The following is a 22,043-nucleotide window of genomic DNA, read 5'->3' on the forward strand; positions in this document are numbered from 1 at the left end:
AAAATTTTTGGAACAAAAAAGCTGTTCGCATGTCCAACGAGTATTATCAAGTAAAGATTGCATATTAATGAAAAAATGCATTTTGGTCATATTGGCGCTTACGTCGACTATGCAAACATGAGCAGTGGTGACAATTTTTGAAAAATTCAAACAAAAGTATAATTTTTGTTATAAAGTTTTTTCACCGACCAATGGGAGGGGTGACTCTGAAACCTTTGAAAAAAATTTGGAAAAATCTTCGGCAGAAGTCTGGTTTTTAGTTGAACTCCAAGGAATAACCTTAAAAAGTTAATCATGACGCAATTTTATATAAAAAATATGAATGCTGAAGAAAATTATTACAAAATTCATTATTATTATTATTATTTTTTAAACAAAACACAGATTGTCTTCGACCAGGTAGAGGCCAGCCCCCTCTACCTGTCCCATCTTGGCTACACCCATGGTAGTTTCCACTGGATGAGTCGAACGACTATTGGACTTGGCCAATTGAGTTTGACTTTGTTGAAGTTGCAGTCCCAGATGAGTAATCGCGCATCGGTCTGGTCGTCGTCGTCGTCGTCTTCGGTGAATCGGGAGAGATGAGAGGAACTCCGGCACGAGCAGTGCAACGTGTGGCGGTAAAAATGGCAATTTGATAGCCCAATAGCAATTACTTTCACTTCCTAGATGAAGGAGGTGCGGGCGCACCATAGGAGTACCGAAGGCACTCCACGTTTGGTCCTATCCGGTCTGGTTCGTCGTCAACCAGTCTCGCGTCTGAAGTTTGTGTGGTTTGTTCTTCCGCTATTAGTCACGTGCCACTATACCTACAAGGTGTCTCTTTCTTGTGAGTCCCATACCCAGTAGTGGTCAGATTCGATGCGATGACGGTGATTGCTCTTGTCGTTGGAATGCACTCGGAGAGATAGTTGAGTGCAATCCGGTGTTTTTTGCTGATAATATGTGTCAGTAAGGCTGGCGAAGATAGATGAGGTTCGCGAATGGTTTCGTTCGAGGTGAGAAAACGAACTTGCGGTTAGAAATATTACTTAGAGAAGGTATGGTTGGTATGGTCGTGGTGAGTGATGTCGTAACTAATGAGAAAATAGGAAAAGAATTCGAAACTATTTCCGTGGTCACGGTAGTAGCAATTGATCATTGAAACCTATTATGTAATGCTAGGAAGCATTTGTTCTTCACACAAGCAAAATAAAAAATGTTGACTCAAAAACACTTGTTTTACAGTTCATTCTTCTTCGTCTTTTTTATGTCATTACTTCGCTGTAGGAACATTTCCACATCCATTTTAATGCTAACAACGTACATATAGCAGTTATCACTGAAACTTATTTGAAACCTGGATCCAAACTCAAAAGAGATTCAAACTTTTTTGTTTATCGTAATTTAAAACCAAATTTTTTGAAACTTTGGGTGTTTCTGTTGAAACACAGCTTGGTAAATATACTTTTATAGCTGCCTATTTGCCTTTTCAACGCACTGAGCAGCAAGTTATTTGCCTCAGCTGACTCGCTATAAATCAAATTTGTTTGTCATTGATGAATTCAATGCTAAACATCGCTCATGGAATAATTTCCAAAGCAACTCCAGCTGCAGAAATTTCTTTGATGAGTGCTCTTCAGGATATTTCTCAATTAAATACCCTGATAGCCCTACTTGTTCATCTTAAATAAGCCATTATTGGTTGTCTTCGCAAATGAATATTCGAAGAATAGAAGAACAAAACCATGATAACTTTGGATTTCTGACATATAAGCCAAAATAATCGTGAATTAAGTGTAAGTCAGAGCTGATTTCCTGATTGGTAGGCTGTAGTGTCTCCATAGTATTCTTACTCGGAGCTTATCGTTGTTAAATTAATCGTGTTATCACTGATAACTTAATTTCAGAAACGAGCACCGTACATTCTTAATTGGGTAGTTCGGTCCTGATTATTATTTATGGATAATGCAATTCCTTGTTAAACTTTTAACGACTTCCCCTTACGCTTGAACGATCTTTTATAAATAAATTATTCAACGCAAAAAAATCGAAACTGACTACAGGAAATCGACCTCACCTCGTCATAAGTCAGCAGATTATAAACCAACCCAGCCTAAACCATCCAATATAGTACCAAAATGCATGGCATGTCAAACCTAACTCGATGCACACACTATACAAGTGAGCCTTATCCGCGTAATTAAATCTCGTGTTTAAAATGTTGCTCACACGGTATCTGTAAACTGTTCTACACTAATCCCTTAATCTTCTGGTTCAATCAACCTAGCATGTCGTCGATAAAACGAGGATTATCAGCCGATTGAAATTTGCGCAAACACCTTCATTATTGCCAAAACGCCACTATTTATATGCTTGCCCTGCTGTACAAGTCCGTTAATTTATCACCAGTCACAGGTGATCGGCTATGCAAATTATGTGGACTCGCTCATTAGTCTCCAACAGGGCACAATATTCGCCAGCACACGAATAATCAACGGACTCAGCACTTTGTTATCGTTGCTTGCTCTCCGTATGCGTCAATCAGCACATAAGATTCCATTAATATAACACATATTAAATTTTGATCTGCACCCTTTGGCAGTCCCAAACATTGGTTGGTACACGCATAAATTCGATGTTGTCAACGCGGTGCGGCGAAAACAAAATTAGCAACAGCAGGTCCAACCCGAATTAGCAACTCTTCATCGCCGCACTCCGTTTGGGTCTTCTGAGAAAGCTCTCGGCCGTTGGCTATAGGTTGGCAGGACCCCATTAAACTTGTACCCTTTTACTCCATCTCTTTCGTATTCGTGGTGACTGGAACCCCTGCCCAAGATCGGGTTACGTAAGGGTCCCGGGGCGAGGCGTGATTCGATACATGCAGTCAATTATACAATTAAGGTCACACGCTGCTGATACTGCCGAGAAGGAAGATGACAGAGTAATGAACTCGCTGTGGGATGTGGAGAACGTCCTTATTGGGGAGTCAGTTGGCGGTGACGTGCGAAGGACGTTTGTTTGCGAGTGAAATTGTAAGATATGATAAATGATGTCTTCGTTTGAGTTGGCTCCAGCTGTTGAGCTTAGGATTAGATCACTAACTGTCCTATCTCTACTTCATTGATTTGTTATATTGTTGAAATTTTCATTTATAAGATTCGCGAATCTAGACACAATACTGAGCATAATAGAGATCCCTTGTCAGCAAAACCAGTCAGCAAGTATATTGAGCTACAATTGTTTTGTATAAATCAGTTAAGTTGCAAACTGTCTTGTTTTCATGGTTTATCTATCTTTTGTCATTTTAATGTCCGTGGTTCGCATCGATAATCATCATCTATACCCGACCAGATGGAAGAAATAAGATTATAACAGAATGTGTTCCCCTGAAAGGTTTTTTTTACATCACCAGTTGTTATAAAACATGTACCGTTAGTAGTTAAAATAACAAAAATTCTAACAAAAATTGCAGCAAATTGAACTAAAATAACAAACCCTATTACAATTTTATCAATATTATTACAGAATGTGTTGCAAGGATGTTACACAATAACAAAATTATTGCAAACTGAGTTACTGTTTATGACATCGGATGTTATTTGCAACAAACTTATAAATACGTTATAACAAATGTTGTTATAAATGTGTTACTAAAAATATAACAAATTGAGAACAAAGTCATCTTGACAATAAAATTTTATCAACTTCTGTTATTTTAACTGCTGCCCTTAGGAATGTGTTATAATCTTGTTATGTGCTTCTGGTCAGGGGTTGAGATGCTTCGGCACGAAATTGACCTCCTTAGCCTTGTACCACTCCAAAACCTCTTTCGAGTAGTGGCACAAGGCCAAATCTGTTCAGAAAATCGTAGGACCATCGTGTGACCTCAGAAGAGGAAGTAGACGTTTTTGGAGGCATTCATTTAGGTACACCTACTCATTGACCGGCCCAGTTGTCACGAATGGGGTGCTCCACTTTCCACACAAGTAAATTGCTTGCCAAATCATACATTTTTTGGCAAACATTGAAAGCTTTCGTTTTCTAACGTCCTCAGGAACATCGAATTTATGATAAGCAGTGAAAAACTGGAGCCCCGCAAGCTGCCGGAAGTCTGCTTTTACATGCGTTTCATCATCCATAACGAGGTGATGTGGTTTCGTAAACATCTGGGTGTAAAGCTTCCGTGCACGTGTTTTACCTACCATATTCTGCCGTTCACCGTGATTAGGCGCCTTATGGACTTTGTACATATGTAGTCCCTCACATTTTTCCCATCTTGCACGAAAGTTTAGATAGCTTCAGTTTCTTTGCCACATCTCGAACTGAACTGTTGGGATTCCTCTTGAAAGCTTGAACTACCCGTTTGTGATCCTTGACACTATACGGAGATCCATTTTTGCCACTTTTTTTCTTTCCGATCGATGGTCAAACGTTTGTGGTAACGATTTAACACACGAGACACTGTAGAATGTACCATTTCCAGCTTTCTGCGGATCCGGATTTTCGAGGTGAGTGCGCAAAATCTTTGCGCCGTTGCTGTTCTCAGCAACAGCATCTCAGGAGGGCCTGTTAATCGGAAATTACCTTCTGCACGAATCACAGGATCGACCAGGATAAGGGTCTGGAGAGCATTGGCCTGAGAGGTCCTTCACCACCGGGGAATTCTTCGTCAGATTAGAATAGATTCATCGCCGAGGATTATTCTGAGTAGTACGTCGTTGTCGAGGCATCAGTGAACCAGAAGTCATCTTCTACCCCGAATCATTAGACCGACTTCGCCTTCCTATCAGCCAGTATAAAATTAAAAAGAAATGCGTAGCGAATCAGTTGATCTCAGTATCCAACGGGTTAACCTGGAGATATAGAGAAGCAGCGAATTGGTAGTAATCAGAGTTAAAATTTTGATCCGAATAAGCCGATCGAACCATATTCAGAGAGTGTTACAGTTCGTGAACCATAACGGTTCATGGCACATCGCAATCGGAGAGCCCTATGAACATTCACTCTCTAGTTTGATACGTGGCGCGAGAGCGTTCAAGAGCTGCAACTCTCACAGACTATGTACAACAGTATCGAGCCATTCGGATGATTAATGTTTTGCAAGAAAAAATAGTAATAACTTTCATATTTTCTGGTAATGCAGCCTTTAACAACCTAATTATAATCTATTGGATCATCAAACACTCTTTTGATAGTAAACATAGCACAGAAAATGGATGATATTCGCCTCTGTTTCTTAATCAGAATGAGTGTGTGCCAGCGAATGTTACAAGTGGTGGCACACAGTAATCGGCACCAAACAGTGAGTGATGTGTGTCTGTCTTGTTTTCGTTCATTGCTCGTTATCTTCCACGAACGATAAATGTCATGCGTGTTGTATGAATGCAGGCGGATAATGGGGATTAATGGCTCGTGTGTAAATGATCGTTAAAGTTCCCAAAGCCTGGTAGCAACTTGTCGTAGAACTACGACATACAGCCAGCATAATTAGCAGCCAACGGGCGATGAATTTCAAGCCGTCAACGGGCAAAACGCGTCATTATAGAGACACCATTGAAATGTTATACTGAAGAGCGTTTTTGACGACATCTAAGCTCCAATAGCGTCCTAGCAGTTCTGCTAGAGGCAGAGATTAGATTAAACCTGGATACACTTAATTTCTTTTGAAATTCCTCTTGGAGTTCCTTCTGAAACCCTTCTATATATGCTTCCAAAGATTCTTCAGGGATTTTTCATTTTTTTTTTCAGATGAGAAACAAGAAATTTCAGCCAAAGTTCACCAGCAATTGCTATCAGGAATTCTTCTTGCAATTCCAGCAATGAAAATAAAGTGCTCAATTTGTATCTTAACATCTATTGCAAGCTTATGGGAACGCATTTCAGTGAACTATTATGTTCGAGATTTGGAACGGTTTAATACCTAACAAATCTAGAGCCGGTTCTTCAGGACATTAAGCCCGAGTGGTCGCATCTGGTACACTCTGAACGATGCAAAACTATTAAATTATAATGTTGAACATCAGATGTTAATGATTTAGGCAAAATAAAATGAATGCAATTGGAAATAAATAAAGGTGACTAGGCATGTCCCAAAAAAATCGCATTTTTCTACCCGACTTGACCCAGTGACCCACCGCAACAACTCCGGCTACAGGAACATTCCCGAGTTCCTTCGGCTATTTTTAAAAACTAGATATGTGGTCCAGTATACTGACAAAAAAATATTTGAATCCGTTAAGTATTCGCTGAGTGGTAAGGGATTTAGTATTTTTGCTTTCACTCAGGCCTATACGGGTTAAAGCTAGATCTGCTAGAATTGTTAGTTTTTTTCACTAACTTATCCAGTGCTCCCACTGGAATCTTCTCCAAACATTTTCTTAATTTCTACAAGGATTTATCTAAATATTTCTTCAGATATTCCTTCACAATTATTTTCCAGTAATTCCATAAGAAACTCCAGTGAATACTCCTGCAAGGATTTCTCAAAGCTCTTACATATTTTTCCCGAAAGGCTTTCAAGTTTTCTTTTTGGAATGTTTCATGATATTTTTGAGGTTTTTGCCGGATTTCTACAGGACTTCCTCTACAGAATTTTGAGATTACTCCTGTATTTTTTGAGGAATTACAACACAAATTGTCACATCAATTTAGAGATTTCTTTAGCAATTTCTCCAGGACTTTTTCGCGTTTTGTTCCCGAAATGCTTTCGTGTATTCACTTGGATATTTCTCCAGTAAATCCTGAAGCAACACTTTGAAGACGTCTACTTCAGGTATCCAGCTTCTAGTATACATTGTACGAAATACTACATAATATTCAAAATTTTGTAGTCTGAACTTTTCGATTTTTGCCGGCATTTCAAAACGATGTTAACAGTTCCAGTAAGAATTTTGATTTTATTACGATTTTATAGACCAATTTTAAGTCTGCCATAAACCCATGTCAAAACCATACATGTAACAATATAAATTATAAAATTTATACAACAATGAATCGTTTTGTCCTAATGCTCTCTCTACAACTGCTTCTCTTCCAACTTCTTTCCTCATTCCTAACCCTAGAACTTTATATCCTGACTCGTGAAGAATCGTATTTATCTTGAAGTAATCGAATTTATCTTACCAAATGTGTAAGGTTGTCGTATAGCGTTCTTTGTGATCAGAGTTTTATCATGCACTGCCATCTCCCCGATCTACATAGCTGTAGCAGTATACGATAAGCAGGCTCTCATGACATGCTACATTAGAGATGAGCAAAACGTTTAATCTCTGTGAACGGATCCGATCGGAATCACTAAAATCAATGAATCGGATCTTTTGAACGGTTCAGTGGCTCAGCGGCTCGCAAAGGAAGAGCGAACTGAACCGAACTCACGGAAAACAGAGCGGTTCTCTCTCTGTTGCGCGACATGCTTCGTGCCTTTTGTATCTTTCGATTTCTTATTCTCTGTACATTTTCTCCCAAAAGCTCACGATATACTCGGCTGATTACCCCTAAAAGGAAGAGGCAAAATGTGCTTTATCATTCAAGTGGGCACTTTTTCTCTCTATGTTTCATATGCTTGTATGCAAGTGAGCGGAGCAAGTTAGTTGTTTGGCTAGGTATGCTGATAGTGCGGAGCTGCAGCAAACTGTGTTTGCATGTGTACCGTGGCGCGCTAAGCAAGGCACGTATCAAGCGTTATAATAAAGCAGAGAAACGAACGAAGTAAAATCGGTTCATTCTTTATCCGGATTTTTTGTCTGATCCATGCTGATCAAATGATCCGATGGGGAATGGGGTCTTCCGAACTCCTCTTCTCGGCTAGTACGATCATCTTCCAAGCAATACCCTACCTGATAATATTCCAATCTCCTGCACAACAGCTCCTCAACAACTGAAATCGGATGTCTCTTTGTCTCAAAACGTCGCTGAAATAAATTCCTCAGTAGAAGACTTTAGCCATGGATCAATATTACGACGTCATCGAGACCTGGTTCGATAATCGCACCGTGTCTAGCTATGTTTTTGGAGAGGGTTACGAGGTGTTTCGCTGCGATCGGTCTTCTTTTAATAGCAGAAAATCTACAGATGGAGGAGTCCTTATCGCAGTCAGCTCCATATTGAAGGCGAAAACCATCGAGAATGCCTCGTGGAGCGCAGTCAAACAAGTTTGGCTAGCAATTCAGCTTGTAGATTGTAAACTTTTTGCTTGTGGCATCTACTTACCTCCTGGTCAAACTCGGAATATTGGAAACAGACCCATAGTGAATTCTTCTGTCCCGATCATGAAGCTTCTTTGTTTTATATAAGAACCATGAGGCTTCTCGATGGCTACAGCATTTCGAGTTTGTTTCAAATCAACGGTATTACGAATGAGAATAATCGCTCACTGGATCTCTGCATTATTAGCGGTCGTGATCCGGCTCCTCCCATTTCAATGGCTCCTGTACCGTTAGTGAAAATCGTTCCTCACCATCCTCTCCTGCAGGTCATGTTTCAAGAAAAGATGCCCCATGATTATGTCATTGCTCTAACGCTGTAGCGTACGACTTCCGATCATCATAGTAGTATCGAAGATGTGCTTTCACAGTTGAACTGGGACCATATTCTGGACGCATAAGATGTAAATCTCGCTTCACAAACTCTATCACATGTCTTGGCTTATGTTATCGACAGACACGTTCCGAAGAAGACAATCCGGGAAAGTTCTCGTATTCCATGGATGCTAAGCGAACTGCGGTCATGCTACATGCATGAAAACTGCTTGCTTAAAAATCCGCTTTCAAGAAATTAACAAAGACCCGCACGCTTCCTCTAAAACAACTGTACGTGAGGCTAAATCAGGAGTACAAGCGTCTAAGTAAATCCAGCTTTAGACACTACCAGAGAGGAATCCAACGTAAACTAAAACTCAAACGTAAACGTCGCATCCGAAGTTAGTCTGGAATTACGTCAATGGGCAGCGTAAGGAATTCGGTCTACCATGATCCATGGTGCTTGATGAAGTAACAGAGAATCAATCGCTCGGTAACGTGGAAATAATCGATGATGCGATATCTAAAGCAGCTTTGCAACTTAAACCCACGTTTAATACGGGACCCGACGGAGTTCCAGCCGCCTTTCTAAAATATTATATTGCTGTTTTTCTCCCTGTACTTCGTGTTTTCTAGCTATCTACCTCAAGCGGCACATTTCCGACTTGTTGGAAATACTCTTGAATGTTTCCAGTTCACCAGTAGGGAAACGAACGCGATATCAACAATTACCGTGGCATCAACACACTTAGCACTGTTCCAAAATTGTTCAAGTTGGTTGTGATGGAACCGGCGATGTCACACTGCATATAACATCTAAGGGTTGACCAGCATGCGTTCACCGAAGGCTGTTCTACAACAACTAACCTGCTATGTTTGACATAATGTATCACCGATACAATGACTGAGCGGATCCAGACTGATGTAAGCTATATCTACCTCTCTACAGCTTTCAACAAAGTGAACAATGCCACCGCTATTGCAAAACTTGACAGTGTTGGCATTTGTGGTAGTATATATCCTTAACTGGTTCCGCTCATATCTCATGGACCGACAACTCGTGGTTACTATAGGAGATTGTCGATCAACCAGTTTTTGTGTGTCATCCAGAATCCCACAGGGCAGTCATCTGGGACGTCTCGTATTTTTCTTCTATTTTGAAGATATGCAGTTGTCCTTACGATTTATCTGAAAATCTGATCTGCTAACGACTGTGTATTTCTTCAGAAGCAACTTAATGCTTTGGCTAGTTGATGTACGTTAAATCGGATGGTGATCAACCCGGCAAAATGTTCCGTCATTCACGTTGAAGAAACAGCCAGGCGTCTTCAACTATGAACTACTTTGAACGATTCTCGAACGTGTAAACCACGTGAAGGATCTAGACGTGATTTTGGATTCAAAATTAACCTATAAGCAGTATATGTTCTACGTTGTTGAAATGGCTTCCAGAGCGCTCGGTATTATATTCAGAAACGCCAAAAAGGTTACGGATGTGTATTGCCTGAAGTTTCTATATTGCTCGATAGTAAGATCTACGCTAGAGTATTGCCTGCCATTGCGTATCCATGGAATACAGCTGAGTAGACCGAATAGAGTCAATTTAACGCCGATTTCTTCGCTTTGCGTTACGCAGCCTGCCGTGAAAAGACCAGTATCGACTTCCAAGCTACGAAAGCCGTTGTCAACTGATCAACCTTGATCCTTTGCGAGTCCGTTGAAATGTCGATAGAGCCTTGGTTATTGCCGATGTATCCTGCCTTGCCAATGCGAAACCATTCTCGAGCTTGTCAACCTGAGTGCCCGTCCTCGACCCCTGCGAAACAATGTAATATTAAGATTTCCTCAACACAGCACTAATTATGTATCGGACAACGCTCTTGATGGGTTGCAACGCGTGTTTAACCAAGTGGCTACTGAATTTGACTTCCATCTGTCCCGCAATGTCCTTCGACGAAAATTTTCTGTTGTGCATGCTGACAAAGATGTCTGATATATCCTGTACTTTTTTATTTTATTTTTTAATTTGTTTGTTCCGGGATTGTAATTTCATATCAATTATGTATGTTATTTTTAGCGTCATTGGAGCAACATTCCCGAGAAAAGTCGAATAACAATCGCATAACATAGTGATAACAAGAAGCACATCTTGAAATCATTTTGTTATTTTTTGTTATTAATATGAAGACTCTTGTTATCAACGAATTTTGAGCTGTCAGATCGAGGATGGCATCGACGGGTGAATGACGTCAAATGTTTGTTATCATAATTCGATCTTTATTACTAATTGATAACATAATGAGTTATAAATAAGGGAAATTGGCTGTAGAACAAAACTTATTATCAATGTGTTCAAATGATTACTTTAGTATAAACTTTTGTTACGTTTGTTATGTTGCCTGCTTATTCAACGAAAATGAAAACAAACTATGGCATCAAATGCTTGTTATCGGATAACAGAACTTATTATCTTTTTGTTACCCAACTTTGCTCGAGTTATGCCTGGTTATGTATATATATAACAATAAACAAATCATAATTGTTATAGAGTGCGATAAATAAAAGATTCTCTCAATTTTCTCAGAATTCAATCTCTGTTCCTGAGTATACTACTGATTCACATTACGAATCAAAAGCAAAAGAAATTTTCAACTATGCAACCAAACACTGCGTAAATAATCGTAATAAATGACACCAATCCTGACTTTTCCTTTCCATCCTGTTTCAGGGTCGCGATGCCACTCCGTACTTGGAGCGGAACCGCGTGGGACGTGATGCGATCGATTCTGCCGCCGCCCTCACCGACATGGGCAAGTATCTGTTCCGAGAGCGAAGACTGCCGGTGTACGACATTGCCGTTGCCATCACGAAGTAAGTATACGAGTCCCGTGAGTCGGTCCTAAAAGCCGAACCGAATCGAATCGAATCGAACGCAATCAACGCCAAGAAAAAGACGACGCTCACTTAGAAGCAGAGAAAGCAGAAGAGATCACCTCCGGGAGCCTGTGTCTGTGCCATTCAGTGCTGCAGTGCAGTGGACATCCAGTGGGAAGGACCTCACAGAGTGTCCGAAACCTCTCTCTCTTTATCTCTATCTTCTTCTGCCGAAGGACGAGGACAATTTATGCACAAACTAGGAACTGCCATATCACACGTACACTCGATCGGACTTGGCACACGTTCAGGACATAAGACGAGGGTTGGGCGAATCGTATCGTTGCGAAACATGTCTGACCCAATTTGACTATCACCGAAACTTTTTAACTTCATCAGAATCATCCCAACACTCACGATTAAAACTTACCCTACTCTTTTCAAGTTCCCACTTTTTCCCGACCCGTACATCATCTTCATCATAAACTAGTCTCTGTACCAAGTTTTGACCTTTCAACGCCCACCCACATCAATCCACCAAATGTACCGAATCGTTTGTCGGAATTTGTTTGATTAACTATAATTGAGATCTTTCGCAGGTATGATATGTGCCGAAGAAGGAAAGGCGGTCGTTGTACGAAAGGCACAGCTGGTAATCAAACTTGTTTCATTCTTTTGCCCTCTCTTATTCCTCTCTATTGCATAACTGCCGCAAAACAAAAGCAGACATTTCCTGTATCATCTAAGGCATCCTTCTCTCACCACTAATTCCGTATCTTAATCGCATTATATCCTCTAATCGGTTGAAGTATTATTTCGCTTGAAACGCAGTATCACCTCGATGATGGAAACTTTCTAAAAATTGATCCAGTACCTACTAAAAAGAAAGCTTCCATCAGCACAATTGGCTTTGTTCGGTCCCACCCTAGTTTCAATCCAGATAGGGTTATCTAACCTAGCGAGTACAATGTTACGATAACGGCTTACCTGGACAAACACTAACCCCGCCAAACCAAATAACTGAAAAGCGCGACGTCCCGCTGCACACAAAACTGCGTATAGGTGTGCGAATCCGAGTTGTGATCCCTTCTACCTGAATCCTCTCTCTAGCTACGCCTGAAACGAAAAGAAACCAAAATACACAAGAGAGTCAGTAAGGACGCAAATCACAACTACGAACAACTACCCGACACCCCACGAACTACTACAACGAAACCCACGAATTTATATCACAAAACCCACTCGTTCAAACACCAAAAATCACCTGTTTATTAAAAGCTGGAAATTATTACCTATATTTCACAGACTAGATATGTGTAGAAGACAGTATGCAAATGACGCGTGTAATCGCGGTACCGCAGGTAATTATCGGCCCTCAAGTCGGCAAAACAATTTCCTTCCACTTTTTACTTCTTGATTTCTCTTCATATGCTATTGTTCTTTCCACCGCAAACCCAACAACAACTACACACCCACACAAACACGTCCTCTTCGTAGAGCACCAACAACGTCTGTCAAACTTCAAACGCTCCGCTCTCTCTCTCTCAACCCTTCGTGCAGATCTCTGCGTTGCTCCGATTTCTTCAAGTTCTTATCCGATTTCTGTCAAGTTTTATTGTGAGCTTATAACTTCTGCCGTCGAATTTCGACTTCTGTCTTTCTAGCAAAATGTACAACTCTTCTATGCAAATCCTCAATTTTAACGAACGCTTTAAAGCTTCTTCCGCAGAAATGCATCCACTTCTAAAACTGCATTTCATTTCCGATAGAAAATCTGCACTAAGCCATTCAATCTTCTCACACTTCATAAACACTTCCGCCAAGTCTGTCTTCTGAAAGATCACTATACACTGTACAATCCTCCACTTTGATCGTGTTCCCTCTTTTCTCAGTGTTCACAGTTCAAAACAATCTGCACCTCTCTGTGTGTGTGAGTGTGTATTTTCATGTGTAATTAGTCATCTGAATTGGCGCGTTTTTTTTCTTTCACTGTGTACAAAATTTCTTCAATCATCGTGTAAAAATTCGATCCAATCACGTGTGCATAAACACTGGTGAATTTGTTTGCACTTTCAACAACAACAACTAGGAACGATGTAAATTAGATACGTGACTTTATTGGATTCTGTGTAAAAAGTTTGACTCGTAATAGCTTTTTTTTGTAATCGATAATAACAAAGTTCAACTGTAAGCAAAGCCGTAAATCTTTAAAGAGTTTGTTATTCAATTTCACTCAAAAGGAAGTAAAGTAGGGCCGCATATTGTAGTTTTCAGAAAAAAAAAAAAAAAATATATATATATATATATATATATATATATATATATATATATATATATATATATATATATATATATATATATATATATATATATATATATATATATATATATATATATATATATATATATATATATATATATATATATATATATATATATATATATAATATATTTATTTTTGCAGCACACAAAAGGTTTTTATATTTTTATTAAACTGCAGCATACTGAAGGTTTTTATGTGGAAAACAAAATTCACGACTACACATTTGATGTGTTTTATATTCCTGCAAATAGTTGAAAGTCAATTCAAGTGTTAATTATCTTGAATAATAAAATAATCATTTAACAACAGAAATATATTTGAAAGATTAGAAAACTCAGATACAGAAATTCAGTAGTTTCAAAAATAAACTACTGGTGTTTTTGGATAAATATCCGATTCGTTACAAGTAATCTACAGACATTCGTATTAATTGGAACACATAATTTACATAACATTATAGGTCCAATTATTCAAGTTTAAAACACTTGTTTTCTCAGTTTTCAAATTTTCCGAACTCTGAGATTAGCGATGATTACACATCACACTTATCTATTCTTTAAAACTTCCAAATCTTCAATCAATAACAACAACTTTTTCCAAGCTTCTTTTTCTCTTGCGGATCTAAAATCTGTAAACCTAAAACTGTTCATCAGCAGAGATAATGTTTCCTAGCTTTGACTTCCTTTGAAATCTACTAGTAACCTCGAGTAAAAAAAACATCAACCTTCAAACAAGTACCTATGCGTACTTCTGACCTATCTTTCAATACAAACTGACAACTACGATTTATTGATAACTTTTCTGAATATTTCCAACCGTAAACTGACCAAACCTAACTGCACGACGTTGTTCACTAATCTTAAAGTAGTTATATAGAAGTTCAATAATCACGTACTCATCCACTCACAAAACTAACACTCGAACACTATATCATATCGTAGTATACACTCCATCCTTATTCCTTGTAACGCTGGTAAGTAACGCTCCGTTACTTCTGTTTGAATTTTTTTTCATCTCACACTATCATACTGTACTTCATCTATTAATGACAGTAGTTTAGAACTGTTCTGATGCCAAATAATGTATCTTTAGCAATAACTTTACCACTTATAAACCCTACACTAAAACCCCATACGATAGCCCGCTTGCATGAACTTACACTTTGTTTCCTAGCAAATAAGTTGTTGGTAATTGTTAAACTCCCCGTATGTTGTGTGCAATAGGGTGGCCCATTATCATCAAAGCGCAAATCTCAGGTTTCATCTACCGAGTTTTGTTCATTTAGATCACCAGAAGCTACTGTAAAAACTTGAACAAAATCCATCAAGCCAAAGAAGGGAGATCTCAACAAGCTCGTAATTTGTATGCAAAAATCGAGAAAATTTATGTAAAAATTAGTATTTCGGCCATATGGCACTATAGTCATTTTTTTTTTCGTTAATGAGTTGAACATTCCACAATAAATAGAAAAAACTGCAACAAATCGGAAGCTTAAAAAATGTTTTTTTTAATCAGTTGCACGTTTAACACTTCAATAATTACGCCATTTTATTTTGTACAACAGTACACAGTGGAAGATGCATTTTGAGCTTCAGATTGAAACATTAGAAGAAATCGGTCTTCTGCAAAGGCTGTGTGTATAATTTATGCCATTTGTAAAGTATTATTGAAATTAGAGGGTGGTCCACAGTTTCATAGAAATGGTATAACTAACTCTCTCATTCATTAGAAATTATAGTATATATGCTTCAGCAAAGTTGTAGATTGAATGGTAAAGCAACCTAGCAAGAACAAGTTTTTTTGCTTATAAACGGATATTTAGCCCTAGGCTAGTTCATCTCGGGACCAACGGCTTTACTTGCCTTCCGAAGGAAGTCGTCATAACTTCTTACGTCATCCCATCTCGCGGATGGGATTCGATGCCAGGTCCTCAGCGTGAGAGGCGTGCGTTCTAACCACTACACCAGATCCGTCCCCCGAACGAAAACTGGTTTTCTGGTTTCAGCGTTTTCAATTCTAATATCTTATCAAAGTAGTCTTTTAAACAGTTTTAGAACTTTAAAAAATGCTTTACCGGGTACCCCCGTTGGTTTGACCACATTTAATCTGAACACTTTTAAATCTGTACCCCTCTAATTCGCTCATCGTTCAGATTAAAAATGGTTCAAACGTCATTTAGCTCATGGAACGGAGTGAAGTGAGATGGAACGCTGTGGAACGGAACGCAGAATCAAAACAAAACAGTGAAAGAGGTAACCAGAAACACGATTCTAGGGTGACTAGATGTTCAAATTAAAAATGAACCCCGATGGTTTACATTAGGTACCGTTCAAATTAGCGGGGGTGCACGGTATTTGGTTAGCTACAAAAATCTTTCCGTTTGAGAGTTAATGTTGTTTTTCTCGTAAAAACACGCCTATTTCGATTGTGAATATCTCCAATTGGGACGAACATAAAAAAATATCTTTAGACGGCATTGAAAAGACAAAATAAAATTGTAAATTTTATTTAAAAATACAGATGTTTTATTTTTGTAATAATTAAATGGCTTGAAAAGCAAAGATTTTTTATCAAAAAACTTCGATATCTTTTGAACAGAAATATATATCAACAATATTCTGTTTTAAATTTTCTCAATTCCCTTTATTAAGTTCTGAAGGTCATTTATAGAATTCTTTGGTAAGAAATCTGGAATAAAAAAGAAATGGCAAAAAACAGTGGTCCCGGCGTTTTGCCATCAAGTAAGCTGTTAAAATTTTTCTATATTGTTTTAATTAGAACATGGAAATGAAATTTTCGACAAAAATGGTCTTTTACAAAATTGATTTAAAAAATATGTTCATTTTTTATTGTTGTTTTTATTTAATGTTACCTTAAACTAGGGTGATCCTCAATTTCTCATAAAAATATAATCAACTTTCTTATATGCAAGAATAATGGAATATCTTCTAAGGCAAAGTTGTAGAATAGGGTGCGGCTTAATTTTCGAAAGTTCTCAAAACCACAAATTCGTGTTCTCTTCTTCGTGTTGGTAAATAATTATTCTCCAACCAATTTTGAAGCAATTAACATGATTCTCTTCTAAATTGGATTTACGAAAAGTTTGTAGAATATCAAATAATTCTAAAATAAAAACTATAATAGGCTGGTGGGTACAACAAAATAATTTAAAAATAGTTTTGACTTAGTTATTTTAACAAAATGGCAAAAATGTATGAAATTTCGACAAAAATGCTAACCGATAGCAACGTTAATACTTAAGCTGAAACTGGTTTCTCTAATTTGTAAATCCTTCAAAACGATCTTAAAAATAATTTTTCATACATTTTATAACATTTTTTTATTTATTTTTTAAATATATGTACTTGAACTCGTAATTAAAACAAGATGCTATATACATTTCAGTTTAACAGTAAAAATGTAATTTCTGACGAAAAAAAAATCAAAATTTTGAAGAATCTTGTTTTTTTTATTGAAAATAAACATGCTTTTGCGTAGATTTTGTTGAATATTTGTTATTTGTTGTATATACAGTTTAAAATCATCGAAAGCTTGTAAAAAGATCTGGAATCGGATGAAAATTCATGAAATTTTGGTTAAACAGTGTGGATTCAGGAAACAGGAAAAATTCAGAAAAAAATAATTTTAACTAAAACTTTTCATTTTGAACAAATTTGATATTCTACAAACATTTCATAAATTTAATTTTGAAGAGAATGATACCAAGTGCTTCAAAATTGGTTGGAAAACAAAGTTATGAAGACTTCACTGAAGGTCATACTTCATAACTTAAAAATTCACCTTCGTGGCGCAAGCGATTAGAAGTTCAAATCTTAATATTTTTGGCTCAAAACCAAAAGTTTCCCATTTTATGTGATTTGACTTCAGAAGAAGAACTTTTGGTTTTAAAAACTTTCGAAAAATAAGCCGCACCCTATTGTAGAACGTCAAAATTTAAGCAACTTCGCCAAAATGAGTTTTCCTATAGCTCAAAATTTGACCGATCTAGAACATTTTTCACCAATCAACGTAGAGTGGTCCAAGAAAACTAGGTTTGTTAACTTCCAATATAAACTTCTCTTCAAAGTACGCTATGAACGACTATAACCGATCAAGAGCATTTTTAACTTTACTTTTTCCAATATCAACTTCTCGTCAAAGTAGTCTATGAACGACTTTTAGAACTGAATAAAACGCTATTATTTTATGCAAATAGATTGTTGATACCTATTTCGGTTCAAAAGTCATTTAAGTATTTGTGATATTTTTTTGGTTTTTATTTGAGTTACAAAAATAACGCATCTGTTTTGTTTAAAATAATATACCATTTTATTTTGTCTTTCGAATGCTTTCAAAAGATATTTTTTATATTTGCCGCAATCAGAGATATTCACAATCAAAATAGGCGTGTTTTTGTAGGAAAAACAAGAATACATAACCCTCAAACGGAAAGATACAGCGAGTTTCTTAGCTTACCAAATTACGTTTTTTTTATAAAGCTCCAAGTGTTTCATAGACGACATCGATAAGATATTAGAATTGAGAACGCTGGAGCCAGAAAACCAGTTGACGTTGGAACACTCTATGCCCTATGGGAAAAAGCTCAGAATCGGTAAATTTGAGAGTTACAAAAAACTTGGTTTGGCAGAGTTGCTTGAAATTGAATGGTCTTTAACTTTGCTGGAGCATGTATATTATATGTTTACAAATAAGAAAGTTAGTAATGACATTTCTGGACCATAGTGAACTCCCGAGTAATCAAATAGCACTTTATTTCACCTTCCGTGCTAATACTGCCATTACAGAGCCTTCACGCCCTATTTCAGCCGCATAATAGCCCTATAAGGTCGAAAAGGCATATTAGCGGGCTATTGATTACTTGGGCTGACAAAATCGTTGATTTAAATTTCATAAACGTTGTATTTCAATATCAAAAACGATTTAATACTCAATTGATTTTGTAAAGATTTTACTAGATTTAATTATCATACATGATTGAAAACAAATAGACTTTCGGTATAGAAATATAACGTTTATGTATTAAAACCAACTTTTTATTACGGTTGCACCTTCAAAAAGGTGTAACTTTATATTTCGTCCAACGATTTTTTTTTTTGAAATCACTCTAGAACAGCTATTTAAACGAACTGTCATTCTCCTTTGTGTCCCCGACCAATTGTTACAATCGAATTTTCGTGATCTTTTGGCCCTAATTTCCATAATTTTCAATCGATTTCAATAAAATTTTGACACAACACCACAACACTATTCAAGTTTCGTGACCTGTACTAGGAACCTCAGTCGGACGTTTGATTCCGGATTAATACGGATGTGCCGTGGGGTCTATGCAAAGGTCATTTGAGACAATTCCATAATTGTTTTGCATGGATCAAACTAAACTACAGTGTTGGTGATTGAATCATGGACTATTAGTGTATTCCAACTCTTTCAACTCGTTTGGAACCATTCTGATCAGTTCCGGATTCATTGAATCAATTCCTAGGGCATCAATTGGGGACCACATTAATCTTCCAGATTTTACAACAGAAGTATAATACAATGCACATTAAGTAATTGTATGCAACATAGGGTCATCTACAAGTTCTTCCGGAATATCATATAGCCGTTTCCGGAACACTAGAAAAATACATCAATCCGATGATTGCAATCTATATTATGCGACACATCAATGTTCAAGTTTCTTTTCCTGTAAGTATAATACGATTCGAATTGAGAAACTTCTTACAACACAGGGTCATTTACAAGTACTCCGGGATTCTAGAATAGGATAACAATTCCATGATTGCGAACTCTATCATGCGACACATCAATCTTCAATTTTTTTCAACTGGAAGTATAATATGACGCAAATTGAATAATTTCTTGCAACGAAGTGTCATTTACAAGTACTTCAGGGACGTTCTGATTCAGGGCTGATTAAAAAAAATATTGAAAATTCTATTGAAATCGATTGAAAATTATAGAAATTTCCGGATGTGACCACTCGGACTTAAGTCCCTGAAGAACCGGCTTTACATTTGTTGGATACTAAACCGTTTTAATTCCCGGAAAGTAACGATTATACATAATAGTTCGGTTCCATAAACTTGGCACAGATGTTTAGATACAAATAGGCAACTTTATACTAAATTTCTTGAAATTATCTGTGACTTGACATTTGCCTACCTCCAGCCCTGTCGTCGTTAAATTTGAGCTACTTAGTCGCCTTGTTTTTTGGGGGGCGTTACTATACAGAGGGCGCTACTACTCCCAGGCGCTTATGAGTTCGTTTGTGAAGTGTAATTTCAGATCAAGAAACATGAAGCTGTTTAGCTTTATCAAACAGACAAAATAAATAATGTAAATCATTTTTTATTCTTCTGGTGCATTGTCCATACAAGGACAGAGACAGGTTTTTATCTCTTAATTTTATATGGACAATTGCAATACATTATTTGTTCAATCAAAAATTCAATCAAATCAATGCGTTGGAATTTACTAATTTACCTTACCGGTAAGGGTAAGGCCTGGGCGGCCGGAAACGTCTTCATTTTACATGGTCCATGGCTGCCGGTCCTTAGCCACGCATTCTATGAAGAATCCACAAATGATCCTCAACTTGATCGACCCATCTTGCTCACTGCGTCTTGTGCCGGTCGGATTATTTTCGAGAACCATTTTCACCTGGTTGTACCTGTACGATATTCTGTTGACATGCCGCCCATCATAACTTCCCAATTTTTGCAATGTTCTTCCAGCAGCTGGTGCAATTCATGGTTTATTCGCCTATAGGACGTCTTTTATCTGCACTCCACCGTAGTAATCTGCAAAATCTTCCATTCGAAAATACCAAGCGTTGCGATTGGCGCGTTGATTCTCTGTACGAGGGGTCTATGTTTCGTGCCCATAAATGAGTACTGGTCTATTCAGCGTCTTGTAGATGGTTAACTTAGTGACAAACTTTACTCGATCGAATAGTTTTGCGGAGTCCAAAGTTGGCACGATTTCCAGCAACGATGTGTCTCTGAATTTCTCTGCTGGTGTCATTGTCGGCGGTCACCAGTGAGCCCAAGTACACGAATTCTCCGACCACCTCGATTTCATCCTCATCAATATGACCTCGAGTTGGGGCATGCATCTTTTGAGTCCCTGGTTATCGTACACATTAATTATTCGACACAATGATGTCCGATTCGCCTAGCTTCAGACCTCAATCAGTTGTACGTATCCGCCATCTTCTCGAATTTCCGTGCTAGAATACCAATATAATCGGCGAAACTAAGTAGCTGAACGAACTTTCTGAAGATCTTACCACTCATGTATGTTACGAGTCGTTTCAAATCAGCTCACTTTAAAGAAATTTGACAGTTCTTCTATGGAGATGCCAGGGTGTTTGCACCGGAGCTCCACCAATGTAAATTTTTGCATAGACGGACTTGTCGCATGAAAATGCATATCCCCGCTCTTCTTATCGCACCCTCTAAATTAATGTTGAACAGCAAGATTCGAAGAGACTTGAGGGTGTTCCTGATATATTTGCATAATCTGCCCTATCTCGATCATATGTATCGTAGGCAATTTGAGATCGATGAACAAAATTTGTTTAATGATGTGTGGATACATTGTACTCCCGGCAATTCTGCAACAACTGGCGACTAACGAATATCTGATCCGGCGGCTTCGTTGATTTTTAAACTATCAATCTCCCTTTATTATTCTAAAGATGTGGAACCAGACGTCTCTCGACCTGTGCTGGTGTTCCTGGAGTTGTAACTTAATGCTGTTTAAATTTACCGGTTCCAAAAATAAATCGATAATTTTTAATAAGGCTGCTACGTGACAGGTGTTCACTAATCCAAAAGTGGTTGTTTGAACTTGTTAAACATAATTAGAACTGATAAGAACATCATTCTGTACTTTTATACTTTCTCTGATTTGTATTATAAAAATCTATACAGCTAAACAACAAACATTTGATTAAAGTTATACTGTGACATGATGTGACCTCTAAACATTTTTTTTCAATTCAAATATCATTCTAATATCTTATTATACTAATTTTCATGACTTCACCAATTACAAGTATGATCAAGATTATAAAAATAACCAAAAATTATAAACAAGGCTTGTGCAGAGATTTTTCAAGAAAATTTCTGCCCAAAAGACGGTGCCAAACGGAATCGCAATGTGATGCTCTTATTTATATTTTCATGATTAGCATTTGTCAATAAAATAAAACAAAAATTGTTGATTTCCTCGAGGTTATAATTTCTTTTTTGGATTGTCGGATTATGCCAATTGGATTATTCTTTTCAAAAATTTCTATGATAGTTCCTATATGAAGAGAA

The 22,043-nt window shown here is 37.5% G+C and overlaps 1 protein-coding gene across 6 annotated transcripts in view; it reads left to right on the forward strand.

Moving 5' to 3' along the window:
• Nucleotides 1–22,043, forward strand: part of LOC5568400 (A disintegrin and metalloproteinase with thrombospondin motifs 4) — a 535,411-nt gene that overhangs the window by 469,831 nt on the left and 43,537 nt on the right. For 5 of the 6 annotated variants that reach the window (XM_021849517.1, XM_021849515.1, XM_021849520.1 and 2 more), the window contains 2 exons: nt 11,227–11,369; nt 12,678–12,733. In XM_021849517.1, coding sequence (XP_021705209.1) covers nt 11,227–11,369; nt 12,678–12,733 — 199 coding nt within the window. Of the gene's footprint in view, nt 1–11,226; nt 11,370–11,971; nt 12,025–12,677; nt 12,734–22,043 lie in introns of all 6 variants that reach the window. The other variant, XM_021849518.1, reaches the window with a different exon arrangement.

This window comes from Aedes aegypti, chromosome 3 (genome assembly GCF_002204515.2).
Source record: "Aedes aegypti strain LVP_AGWG chromosome 3, AaegL5.0 Primary Assembly, whole genome shotgun sequence".
In the NCBI taxonomy this organism is placed as follows: Eukaryota; Metazoa; Arthropoda; class Insecta; order Diptera; family Culicidae; genus Aedes; species Aedes aegypti.